We start from the raw sequence: 13,936 nt of genomic DNA, 5'->3' as shown, positions 1-13,936 counted from the left end.
TCTTTCCATTTCTTCTTCCCCTTCCCGTTTCCTCCTTTTCAGACCTAGATGTGGAACACAACTGCCACCCAGTTTTTCCCAAGAGCAGGTTATCTGTCTTCCTCGGGAGCCGGCACCTCACAACAGCACTGGACTCTAGCACTAGAGTTTTGTGCCATCTTCGCTCAGTCAGCTCCTGGAGTCTCCACCCAACTCCTGCTCCGGGGGATGCAGAGGCAGAGGTGTGCACGGCCACTTTGCCTCCTGGTGGCCGTGCTTGGGATTGGGATCATCCCTCGTGTGTGTCCCGGACAAAGCTTTCTCTTATCTGTCAGCAACCCCCAGCCACACCCCAATTCCTTGGCCATTCCCTTTAGGGACAATAGCATCTGCTCCAGTTCCTTAGTTTCTTGGTAGCACAAATGATTCTCTTTCTTTTTTTTAATGGGCAGAATAAGCGGGAGCTGGAAGGAACAGCTACTGGAGCACTGAGCTTACCCAGGTCCACGTGGCTTCCTAGAGAATGGTGACTATGGCCAGGCTCTCCGCTGCTGCCCTGACATCCGGCTCGGGCCACACCCACCACGAGAAACCCTGCAAAGGCACAGAGCCTTTCACAGCTGGGCTCCCTGTTTCCTTCCCCTCCATCTCCACCTGCCTCTCGTACACTTTCTTTAGGGTGTGTGTGTGTGTATGTGTGTTCTTTCTTCAATGCCCTTCTGCTCTTTCAGAAAAAAACATTCTTTTCTGGGGAGTGAGACAAGCTGTAGGTTATTCTCTTCAAGTTCAGGGTTACCCAAAGTAAAAGAATGGTTAGACGTAAGACCGTGTTCGTTAGTTTCTCTCTTTGGTCTTCCTCTTGGGAGCTCATTCATATTAGTTTGAACTGTATAAAATTGCTGACCTTTGGCCATTTTTGACCCAGAAAATGGCAGTCCAACCTAACACGTACTTCCTGGTTGGCTTTCCTGTCACTGCACCGAGGGGTGCAGTCTCATCCTCGCTCACCAGCTCTGCAGAGAGACCAGATGGGAGCAGTCAGCGGTACTTCTTGCCAGGAGACAAAGCAAGTTAATTCCCCTGAGTTGAATGTTATTTCCGTCTCTTAATCATCAAAACCCCATTTGTTTATTACAATCTAAATGGATTTTATGGAGCAGATGCTGTGTCCGTGATGAACCTTGGCAACCGTGACGCTGGAATCACTCAGTCCTTTACATGCAAGTTTGTTTTACTTTCCAGTCTTCGTGTACGACACTGCCAACAAGGAGACCTGCGAACACAACCACGAGCGCTGTTCCCGGCACGCCTTCTGCACTGACTATGCCACGGGCTTCTGCTGTCACTGCCAGTCCAGGTTTTACGGGAACGGGAAGCACTGTCTGCCCAAAGGTGAGGGGTGCTGGCTTGATCAGGGCGGGGGCTGCTCTGGGTCTGTTTCTGTCGCTTGCTGTTTCCAGCTGCCACTGTGGGCTCTGTTTATGGCCCTTGTGTCTCTACCGCTTGAATCAAAGCCCAAGCAACTTGCAGGTGCTCCGTACACATTTGAGGAATGAGCATGTTTGGGCTGATTTCCCAACTTGAGGATTAAACGGAAATGTTTCCTCCCTTTTGGCTGGCTCCTTAGAGCCCAAGTGGACAAGGAGAGAGGGAGGGTGGGAGAAGTGAGATCAAAGGCAGGTCTGTTGCGTACCTAGATGGGTAGCGGGTGGGTTAGGGAGTCGTGAAAAGGGCTGAAGGTGGAGTGTGGGGAGTTGTCAGTGGGATAGTTTTATCTGTGCATGTGGACGACAGTCAAGGCTGACGGGGTTTGCTGTCTCTCAGGGACACCTCATCGAGTCAATGGGAAGGTGAGTGGGCACCTCCGCGTGGGCCACACGCCCGTGCACTTCACCGACGCGGACCTGCACGCTTATGTGGTGGGCGACGACGGCAGAGCCTACCTGGCCATCGGCCACATCCCGCAGCCTGCCGCCCAGGCCCTTCTCCCGCTCACGCCGATCGGAGGCCTGTTTGGCTGGCTCTTTGCTTTAGAAAAACCAGGCGGGGAGAACGGCTTCAGCCTCACAGGTGAGGAGGGCCGCAGGTCACCGTGGCTTTGGCGGCGTGGAGCCTTGGGTTTTCCTTCAGTAGTCAGTTGTCCAATGTTTCAGAGCCACACAGGTGTAGTTTTTCTGCCCCGAGGTAGTTGGGGATGGTTTGGCCTTGCACGACTGTTTTTGAAAAGACAGCGATTTCTTCTAAAGGTTCTCCAGGTTGTTCTGAGAAATAGGACGATCCCATTTGGAGCGTTCGTGCCCTCTTACCCCAGTTTGTTGAAGCTTCTTTGTCAGACTCCATGTAATTCAGTTGTCACTCACAGATCTGCCAAAGAGGGATGCAGGTGGTAGGTAGTTCCAGGGCACCTGGAGATGATTTTACTTCATGGGCGAGGGGTGCCTTTCCTCTTTGTCCCCTGATGACTCTGATCTATAATAGCATAGACAGTGCTTCTCAGACTTTAACCCACCTGCACGTCACCTGGGGCCCCGGGAAAGTGCAGGTTCTGATTCAGTAGGCCGGGGGTGGCGGGCCTGGGGTGTCTGTGATCCTGTTTTCCTAGCAAGCTTCCAGGAGATGATAATGCTGGTCTAAGGACCACCCTTTGATAGCAGGGGTGTAGAGAATACTTCCTGGCTTCTCACCTCACTACCCCTTGTTTCCTAGTGGATTTATGTTTATTGCACATAAAGTGTGAGAGAAAAGTTCTTGGCCCTCCTCCAGTTGTAGAGCTCAATAGGCATTTGTAGGATCTTGCTCTTAATCAAGCTGTGATAAAACCTTGAGTCAAAAGTAGGTAAATAAAAGACAGTATACCTAGTTACATTTGAATTTCAGATAAACAATTAATAATTGAATAATTTAGTATAAGTATGGCCCAAATATTGTATGGGACATACTTATACTAAAAATGTTTTTTATTCATCTGATATTCAAATGTAAATGGATGTCCTGGGGATTTTTGATTGTTTTTGTTAAGTCTGACAACCATAGAAAGAGAAAGGTCAAGGATGTTCCTAGGGGTTTATTTTTCACAAAAAACAAGCTCCTACAAAGAGAAGAAGTGTGAGATGGGATAGAATGGAACCATGCTCTTTAACAGAAAGTTCCGGTAACTGGTGAGATCAACAGCTGATAGCACTTAACCTTGGTTATCAGATCTCCTTAGGCACCATCCCCAACAGCAGCAGAAATTGGGAAGTGGAAGTATGCACCGGTGATTATTGCTGGAAGATGCAAGGCCTCCTTTCATCCCTGTGCTGGATTTTTTTTCCTCTCCAGGTGCTACCTTTATCCATGACATGGAAGTTACTTTCTACCCAGGAGAGGAAAGGGTTCGAATCACTCAAACTGCTGAGGGGCTGGACCCAGAGAACTATCTGAGCATTCAGACCAACATTCAAGGCCAGGTGCCTTACATCCCAGCAAACTTCACAGCCCACATTGCTCCCTACAAGGAGCTCTACCACTACTCGGACTCAGGTACGTGCAACCAGTTCTCACTCCGTAAAATGGGGATGGTGCACATCTCACGAGATAGTTGTGAGGATTATGTGAGTGACTACGTGGAATGTCCTTATAGAACAGTGTGTGACACATGAAATGAGCTCGGTGTTGTTTTTATTATTCTTGCTATTTTATTAGTGTGAGAGAAGTGATGGCTGTTGTACACAAGAATATCAACATCCCTACCCAATGTTTGCAGATAATAATAACATAGTAACAACCTTGTCTATGGGGTGGGGAGGGATGGTATAATTTTGTACAGTTTTTAACCATCCTGCTCTCTGGGCTGTGGAAAAATATTGATTATTGGAATTTATACTTGTTCTGTAACCTTGTTTCAGCCTGCTTTGAAATCAGAGATGCCGTACAGTGTTGTAAAACTACCACTAGATTTGGAGTCAGAAGACAGGAATTCTTATCAGGGATGTGTTTAAAATATGTGGGGAATAAGATCACTTACTGTCTGAGAGCTTATTTTCTCATCTTTAGAATGAGAATAATCACCCCTTTTCTGTCTCTCTTACATGGTTGATATGTGTAAGGTGTGATGTGTTCTGTAAGACACCCCCTGATTTTGAGATGCTGCCCCAATCTCTGCTGCCGTCCTGCAGCACAGGGGCTTGTTTTGAGTTGTGCCTTTGCTTCTCGTGCGGTGTGAGAGCTGGAAGCCAGGCAAGAGGCATAGGGAAGCGAATGGGCAGCAGAGATCTGGCCTGGGCACGGGGTAGCTGATGTCTAGAAAACCACCTGGCCTCCCAACTCTGCACTCAGGTGGAGATAAAAGACCCCCGCCCCTTTTCCCAGAAGCCTCCAGACTTAAGTGCAAGGTGTTGGAAGTCTTCTCTTCTGTGCACTGATGGATGGATTGGTTGAAAACTTGGGGGGAGTGGGGTAGAGTCAGGCCAACTTGAGTTCCAGTTCCGGCTCTGCATACCAGCTTTGCTTCTTAGACTACTTAATTAACTCTCTAACCTCTGTGAGACCCTCCACACAAGATGGCAGGGCCCACCTCAGTGGCTGTTGTGAGGAATAAATGAGGCACTGCTCATAGAGTGCTGGGCATGGCTGGCATATAGTAAAGTTTATTCTTTGCGAATATTGACAGCAGTGATTATACCTCCTCCCTCTCAGTGCTTTGGTTTTACATCTACGTGGGTTCTTGGGATTGCCTTGCAGGTTTCCCATATAAACTCAAACTTCCCAAGGGGACATGCTCCAGCAACTACATGAAAAACTGTGCAGAGAAACTCACCTCACATAAAAAAACCTCTGTATTTAATATTTGTAAATTTCCTCGTTTGACTGAATAATGTCTATTGCAGCTGTGACCTCCACAAGTTCCAGAGCCTACTCTCTCACGTTGGGTGCCATCAACCAAACACGGTCCTACCGCATCCACCAGAACATCACTTACCAGGCATGCAGGCATGCCCCCAGACACTGGGCCATCCCCACCACCCAGCAGCTGAATGTGGACCGGGTCTTTGCCTTGTACACAGATGAAGAAAAAGTGCTCAGATTCGCTGTGACCAATCAAATTGGCCCTGTTAAAGGTATGGTTTCCCTCTTTTGTTATTGCCGGGCAAAAATTACATCCAACCTTCTTTCTTTCATGCCTTTTGAGTGGCCTCAGAATGATTCACATAGGTTACTAAGGGTAACTGAGTGCCAGGCTCTGTTAGGTGCTGGGTGTAAGGATGAATAAAGCAGGGTCCTGTCCTTGAGAGGTAGAAATGGAACTTTTAGAATAGTGTTCCTGCCAAGATCAGGAATAGAGCATATACATGAGGCTGGTTTGCTGCAACACCCAATTGTGTGTGCCGTCTGTGTTGGGGATACACCTGTGAACAAGGTGTGGCCAAGTTAGGAGGGAGATTGATGCTGACAAATATTTGTTATGATTGTGATAAGTGCAGGGTGCTGTGAGCCTAGCTGCAAGGTTCAGGAATGATGTCCCCAACGAAGTGAAATTTTAGCTAAAACTTAAAAGATGAGAAGGATTTCACCAAATCAAGGTGGGATAAAGAGCCAGTGCCTAAAAGAACAAAATGAAATAGAACTTGCATGTATGGAAAAAAAAAAACAAATTAGCATCATATTTAATGAGGAAAGACTGGTTGCTTTCACTCTAAGATCAGAAAGAAGATGCCTGCTCTTGACACTTCACTTCAGCACTATACTGGAAGTTCTAGCCAGGGCAGTTAGGCAAGAAAATAAAAATAAAAATAATTAAAAAAAAAAGCCATCTAGATTGGAAAGGAAGAAGTAAAATTATCTCTATTCTCCTCTGACATGATATTATTTGTAGAAAAACCAAGGAATTCATTAATAAGAAAACCTATTTGAATGGTTCAGTAAGGTTGCAGGATATAAGATCGGTATACAAAAATTAATTGTATTTCTACAAAGTAGCAATGAGTAAACTGAAAAGGAAATTAAAACGATTCCATTTCCAAAAGAATAAAATATTTAGGAATACATTTTTAGGAAGAAGTGCAATACTTTTACATTGACATCTATAAATGTTTTTGAAAACAAAGATGGCTTAAATAAATGGAAAAACATTCTAAGTTCACGGATCAGAAGACATATTGTGTTTTTTAAATTATTTTTTAATTGAAGTATAGTTGATGTACAATACTGTGTTAATTTCTGCTGTACAGCAAAGTGACTCAGTTATACACATATATTCTTCTTTTCCATTATGATTTATCCCAGGAGATTCAATATAGTTCCCTGTGCTATACAGTAGGACCTTGTTTATCCATTCTAAATGTAATAGTTTGCATCTACTAACCCCAAACTCCCAGTCCATCCCTTCCCCTCCCCACCATCCCCCTTGGAAACCACAAGCAGAAGACATAATATTGTTAAGATGGCAGTGCTTTCTAAATTGATCTATAGCTTCAACACAATCCTCTCAGCTGGCTTTTTTGCAGAAACTGAAAAGTTGACCCTAAAATTCATATAAAAATTGAAAGAACCCAGAATAGCCAAAACAATCTTGAAAAGGAACAGCGTTGGAGGAATCATACCTCCTGATTTCAAAACTTAAGAGTAATCAATACAGTGCGGTCCTCGAATAAGGATCGATATACAGATCAACGGGAATAGAAGTGAGAATCCAGAAATAAGCAGTCACATTTACAGTCAATTGATTTTTGACAAGGATGCCAAAACAACTCAATAAGGAGAAAGAGTAGTCTTTTTTTAACAAATGGTTCTGGGGTAACTCTGGATATCCACATGCAAAAGGATGAAGATGGTCACATCAGTAAGACAAGAGAAAGAAATAAAAGACATCCAGATTGGAAGGGAAGAAGTAAAACTGTCACTATTTACAGATGACATGACACTATATAGAGAAAACCCTAAAGTCTCCACCAAAAAACTATTATGACTAATAAATGAATTCAGTATAGTTGCAAGATACAAGATTAATGTGCACAAGTCTGTTGCTTTTCTATACACTAATAATGAACTATCAGAAAGAGAAAGCAAGAAAACAATCCCGTTTAGAATCACATCAAAAAGAATAAAATACTTAGGAATAAACTTAGCCAAGGAGGTGAAAGACCCATACTGAAAGACCTATACTGAAAAGTATAAGATATTTATGAAGAAAATTGAAGATGATACAAAGAAATGGGAAGATATGCATGTTCATGGACTGGAAGAATTAATATTGTTAAAATGTCCATACTAGCGAAAACAAACTACAAATTTAGTACAATCCCTATCAAAATACCCAGGACATTTTTTTTCACAGGAATGAAAACATAATCTGAATTAGAACAAATAATCTGAAAATTTATATGGAACCACAGAAGACCCCAAATAGCCACAGCAATCAACTTAATAACCCAATTAAAAATTGGGCAGAAGACCTGAATAGACATTTTTTCAAAATAGACATGCACATGGTCAACAGGCACATGAAAAGATGCTCAACATATCCAACATATATGAATAGCTCATACAATTCAACATAAAAAAACCCCAAACAACTCATTGAAAAATGGGTAGAAGAACTGAATAGAAATTTTTCCAAAGAGGAAATGCAGATGGCCAATAGGTACATGAAAAGATGCTCAACATCGCTAATCATCAGGGAAATGCAAATCAAAACCACAATGAGATAGCTATTCTGACAGATGTGATGTGCTATCATCAAAAAGAACACAAATGTGTTGGCAAGGATGTGGAGAAAAGGGAACCCTTGTACACTGTTGGTGGGAATGTAAATCTGTGCAGCCACGGTGGAAAACAGTTTGGAGGTTCCTCAAAAAACTAAAAATAGAACTACCATATCACCCAGCAGTTCCATTCCTGGGTATGTATCTGAAGAAAATGAAAAAAAATTCGAGAAGGTACATGTGCCCCAATGTTAATAGCACAATTATTTACAATGGTCAAGACATGGAAGGAACCCAAGTGCCAATCAACAGATGAATGGATAAAGAACACTTGGTATGCACACACACACACACGCGCACGCATGCACTGGAATACTATTTGGCCATGAAAAAGAGTGAGATTTTGCCATTTGCAACAACACGATGGACTTGGAGGGTTTTATGCTTAGTAAGATAAGTCAGACAGGGAAAGACAAATACTGTATACTGTAACTTATATGTGGAATCCAAAAAAAACATGAATGAAATGAATATAACAAAGCAGAAATAGACAGATATGGAGAACAAACTAGTGGTTACCAGTGGGGAGAGGGATGGAGGGAGGGACAAGATAGGGGTAGGGGATTAAGAGGTACAAACTACTATGTATAAAATAAATAACCTACAAGGATATACTGTACAGCACAGGGAATATAGCCAATAGTTTATAATAACTTTAAATGGAGTATGATTTATAAAAATATTGAATAACTATGTTATACAGCTGAAACTTATATAATTTTGTAAATCAACTACACTTCAATTAAAAAATGAAATTGCATATGTAGACGTTGCATATGCAAATCTGAAAGCGTTTTGCCTAATTGTAAAGCATTACAAAATATTAAAGTATTGTTAAATCTATTTCTAGACAAACAAGAATTGCAGTAAAATTGAATAATACTTATTAGAAAAAGAATGAAGATGGACCTCTACTTCACACCATATACAAAAATTAACTGAAAATGGGTCAAAGACCTTAATATACTTAAAATTTTAGAAAAAACTTAGGGGTGAACTTTTGTGACCCTGAATTTGGCAATGGTTTCTTCCATATTATGCTAAAAGTACAAGCAACAAAAGAAAAAAATAGATAAATGGGGTGTCATCAAAGTTAAAAACTTTTGGGAATTCCCTGGTCGTCCAGTTGTTAGGATTCAGTGCTGCTGTGGCCCAGGTTCAATCCCTGGTTGGGGAACTAAGATCCTGCAAGCCAAGCAGCACAGCCAAAAAAAAAAAAAAAAAAAAATTAAAAACTTGAGCTTCAGAAGGCATTATCAACAAAGTGAAATACAACCTACAGAATGGGAGAAAATATTTGCAAATCATATATTTAATAAGAGACTTGTATCTAGAATATATGAAGAACTTTTACAACTCAATGAGACAAGTAATCTAATTAAAAGATAGGCAAAAAATTTGGATAGGTATTTCTCTAAAGACATCCAATGAGCCCATGAAAAAATGCTCAACATCATTAATCATCAGGAAAATGCAAAAATCAAAACGATAATGAGATACTACTTTATTTGCATGTGGATGGCTATAGTCAAAAAATGGATAATAGCACATGTTGGTGGGCATGTGGAGAAACTGAAACCCTCACATGTTGCTGGTATGCGTGTAAAATGGTGTAACTGTGGAAAACAGCAGTTTCTCAAAAAAGTTAAACACGAAGTTATTATTTGACTGAACTCTACTCCTTGTTATATACCAAGAGAAAGAAAAGCTTATGAAAACTTCATAATAGCCAAAAGGTAAAAATTAAAAACTTGAGCTTCAGAAGGCATTATCAACAAAGTGAAATACAACCTACAGAATGGGAGAAAATATTTGCAAATCATATATTTAATAAGAGACTTGTATCTAGAATATATGAAGAACTTTTACAACTCAATGAGACAAGTAATCTAATTAAAAGATAGGCAAAAAATTTGGATAGGTATTTCTCTAAAGACATCCAATGAGCCCATGAAAAAATGCTCAACATCATTAATCATCAGGAAAATGCAAAAATCAAAACGATAATGAGATACTACTTTATTTGCATGTGGATGGCTATAGTCAAAAAATGGATAATAGCACATGTTGGTGGGCATGTGGAGAAACTGAAACCCTCACATGTTGCTGGTATGCGTGTAAAATGGTGTAACTGTGGAAAACAGCAGTTTCTCAAAAAAGTTAAACACGAAGTTATTATTTGACTGAACTCTACTCCTTGTTATATACCAAGAGAAAGAAAAGCTTATGAAAACTTCATAATAGCCAAAAGGTAGAAACAACCCAAATGCCAATCGATGAATAGATTTTTAGAATGTCATAACTCTCCAATTATAATAGATAGTATGGATAAGGATAGTATTAAATTTAGGTTAATGGATGGTGAAATTTGGTATAATACTAATAAGGGTTCAAGTTTTTTTGTCATGTAAATAAGATTAGGTGTGCTATTAATGAAATACCTTATGTGACTTCAGGCACTCAGAAGTGGAATGGAGATAGTCCTAGTTTTATGGTTAGGGCTATTGTTATTACTACTGATGGGTTAAAGATTTTTGTTATGGTTCATTGGCCGGAATATAATAGGTTAAGGATAAAAGCTATTATATGTAATATTGATGTGGTAGCTTGTGTTAGAAAATATTTAGTGGGACTGTTGGGTTAAAGATTTTTGTTATGGTTCATTGGCCGGAATATAATAGGTTAAGGATAAAAGCTATTATATGTAATATTGATGTGGTAGCTTGTGTTAGAAAATATTTAGTGGGCGCTTCTGTAGCTCGTGGGTTGAACTTTTTTATTATGATGGGGATAATGGCTAATATTTCTTTCGAATCCAATTCAGATAAGTAGTCAGTGAGAGCTGGTTATTACAGTTATGGTCCCTGAGAGAATTGTTGTTAGGATGATGATAAAGATGATGGAGTTTATTAGTACTGGAAGGATATAAACCAACATATTCGGGGTATGGGGCTCATTTAGCTGACCTTAGTATAGAATATAGTGTAATATGGTAGCATGAAGAATTTTGAATTCTTAAGGATAGGTTCAATTCCTGTGGTTCTAGAAATAAGAAGGCTTAAACCTCTATTATTTACTCTATCAAAGTAACTCTTTTATCAGACATATTTCTTATGTTTGTGGAGGGATGCTTGATGTTATAATAGGTAGTGAGATGTGCTATTATAATAAAGTTGGTTGTATATAGTTCTAGTATGCGGGGGTTGTGGAATGCTCTTAGAAAGAGGATTGTTGTGAAAATATTTATTATAATGGCATAGTCTAAGAAAAATATAATGAATGGGCCTGCTGCATATTCTACGTTGAAACCCGATATGAATTCAGATTCTCCTTCTGTTGTTAGGTCAAAGGGGGCTTGGTTAGTTTCTGCTAGAGAGGAGATAAATCACAGCTAGGGGTCATGATGGGAAGATTATTCACAAATGTTCTTGTGTTGTGATGAGGGTTGAGAAAGTAAAAGTTCCATTTATTTAAAGGGCCGATAGAAGAATAATTGCTAGTATTACTTCATAGGAAATTGTTTTGCTACTGCTTGTAGGGCTGCAATTAATACATATTTTGAGTTGAAGGCCCATCCGGATCATAAGATGGAATATATGGCGAGGCTTGACATAGCTATTATAAATAACACCCCTAGATTTATATTAATGAGGGGATAAGGTATAGGTAGAGGAATTCATATGATTAGGGCTAGGGTTAGGGCTAGGATTGGTGCAATAATAAATATGGAAATGGAGGATGTAGCTGGTCGTAATGGTTCTTTAATGAATAATTTGTGTCAGCAATAGGTTGTAATAGGCCATATGGTCCAACGACATTTGGTCCTTTTCTTTTTTTTTTTTTTTTGTGGTATGCGGGCCTCCCTCTGCTGTGGCCTCTCCCGTTGCGGAGCACAGGCTCCGGACGCGCAGGCCCAGCGGCCATGGCTCACGGGCCCAGCCGCTCCGCGGCATGTGGGATCCTCCCAGACCGGGGCGCGAACCCGGTACCCCTGCATCGGCAGGCGGACGCGCAACCACTGCGCCACGCGAACCCGGTTCGCCTGCATCGGCAGGCGGACGCGCAACCACTGCGCCACCAGCGAAGCCCCTGGTCCTTTTCAAAGTTGCATATAACCTAGGATTTTTCGTTCAATTAATGTGAGGAATGCCATGGCTAAGAGAATGGGGATAACGAGTATTAAGATGTTAATTATAAACATTTTGTTAGGGAGAGGATTTGAACCTCTAGTTACAGAGGTTTAAGTTTTACGCAATTACTGGGCTCTGCCACCTTAACAAACCCTGTTCTTGGGTAATATTTTGTATATATTAATTTTAAGATTATATCATTAACTGGTTTATCAGGTGCTTTTTTAAAGTGGGCCTTATTTCTCTTGTCCTTTTGAACTGAGAGAAATATATAATAGATAGGAACAGATCTGTATTACTCCGGTCTGAACTTAGATCACGTAGGACTTTAATCATTGAACAAATGAACCTTTAAGAGAGGGGTGTCCCGATCCAACATCGAGATCGTAAGCCCTATTGTTGATATGAACTCTAGAAGAGGATTGAGCTGTTACCCCTAGGCTAACTTGTTCCATTGATAAATTTTTGGATCAAGAAATGATAATATGTTTTGACTAGTAAGTCTAGACTTCAATCACTCAGAGCTTTTTTTGTTCTCTGAGCTCACTCCAACCAAAATTGTCAACCCATATAAAAATTTGTTATCTCTTAGTGGTTTAGTTAGTTTCTGGGGGTTAATTAAAGCTGCATAGGGTCTTCTCGTCTTATTTTATTATACCTGCCTCTTCATGGGAAGGTCAATTTCACTGATTGAAAGTAAGAGACAGTAAAACCCTCATGAGGCCATTCATACGAGTCCTTATTTAGAGAACAAATGATTATGCTACCTTTGCATGGCCAGGATACCATGGCCGTTTAACAGTTGTCACTGGGCTGGCAGTGCCTCTACTGCTAGTTATGCAAGAGGTGATATTTTTGGTAAACAGGCAGGGTTTATGTTGGCCGATTTCCTTTTACTTTTTAAAATCTTTCCTTGAGTGCATGCCTGTGTTGGGTTAACAGCTTACTAAATAAATAATTTAATGTTGCATTGTGTTCATTTGCTGTTAATTATCAGTATAGTATTAGTTACTGATGTAAGCTTATGCAAGGAGAAATATTTCTTGTTATTCATATTAACATTATTGCCTCTATTGGTCAATAGACTAGTCCAGTCCAGTATAAAGCTAGGAGTTGATTTGCTTATTATTGGTATTAAGATAAAGTTATTGTTGAACTTGAATGCTTTCTTAATTGGTGGCTGCTTTTAAGCCAACTATGGTGTTGTTTTTACTCTCTAGATAAGGTTGTATCCATTTCTAAAAAGCTGTACCTTTTTAGATTAACATTTAAAAATACATTAAAATTTATAATTTTTTTGGTAATTTTAAAAGTTGAGCTAAGATTCTTTTCCTGGACAACCAGCTATCACCAGGCTCGTTAGGCTTGTCATCTCTACTTATAAATCTTATAAATCTTCTTATAATAAATCTACTTATTTTGCTACATAGATGAGTTCTAATAAACTGTTCATAAGTAGCTCATCTGTTTTCAGGATGTTTAACTTAAGTTCTCTTTGTTAAATATTTACTAGTTAAATCATTATGCAAAATGTACAAGGGGTTAACTGCTTTTTGTTACTTTTAATGTTTCATCATTCCCTTAAGGTAGGTTCTCTGTAGTGCCAGAGGATATTTAAAATTTCTATCCCCTATACTTTAAATGTTGAGTAAATGTTTTATTTAATTTTCTTATATTAGTAAAACTTGTGGGGGGTTGGCTAGATTTAGTTCAAAGTGTTCATAAATTATGAAATCTCCTAGGGGTAAACTAGGTGCTTTTATGTAAGCTATGCTTTGATTTATCCAAGCACACTTTCCAGTGTGCTTACCTTGTTACGACTTGTCTCCTCTCATATAATTAGTGTTTAGTAATAGATTATAGGAAGCTATTGTAATACTTGAGGAAGATGATGGGCAGTGTGTGCTTACTTCATGGCCTTATTCAGTTAAGCACTCTATTCTTAATTTGCTACTAAATCCTCCTTTGGTTTTTAGGTTTCATAAAAACCTACGTGTAGTGATTTTTTTTTTTTTTTTTTTTTTTTTTTTTTTTGCGGTACGCGGGCCTCTCACTGTTGTGATCTCTCCCGTTGCGGAGCACAGG

General features: G+C 40.1%; 1 protein-coding gene across 1 annotated transcript in view; it reads left to right on the top strand.

The window, feature by feature from the left end:
* Nucleotides 1-13,936, top strand: part of NID2 (nidogen 2) — a 79,590-nt gene that overhangs the window by 26,999 nt on the left and 38,655 nt on the right. Inside the window, exons 5-8 of the mRNA XM_024115320.3 lie at nt 1,222-1,371; nt 1,804-2,049; nt 3,301-3,501; nt 4,848-5,078. Of these exons, the coding sequence (XP_023971088.2) occupies nt 1,222-1,371; nt 1,804-2,049; nt 3,301-3,501; nt 4,848-5,078 (828 nt within the window). The remainder of the gene's footprint in view (nt 1-1,221; nt 1,372-1,803; nt 2,050-3,300; nt 3,502-4,847; nt 5,079-13,936) is intronic.

The sequence above is a fragment of the Physeter macrocephalus genome, chromosome 11 (genome assembly GCF_002837175.3).
Source record: "Physeter macrocephalus isolate SW-GA chromosome 11, ASM283717v5, whole genome shotgun sequence".
Classification (NCBI taxonomy): domain Eukaryota; kingdom Metazoa; phylum Chordata; class Mammalia; order Artiodactyla; family Physeteridae; genus Physeter; species Physeter macrocephalus.
The sequence above is the reverse complement of the archived record's forward strand: the minus strand, read 5'-3'. Positions and strand labels throughout refer to the sequence as shown.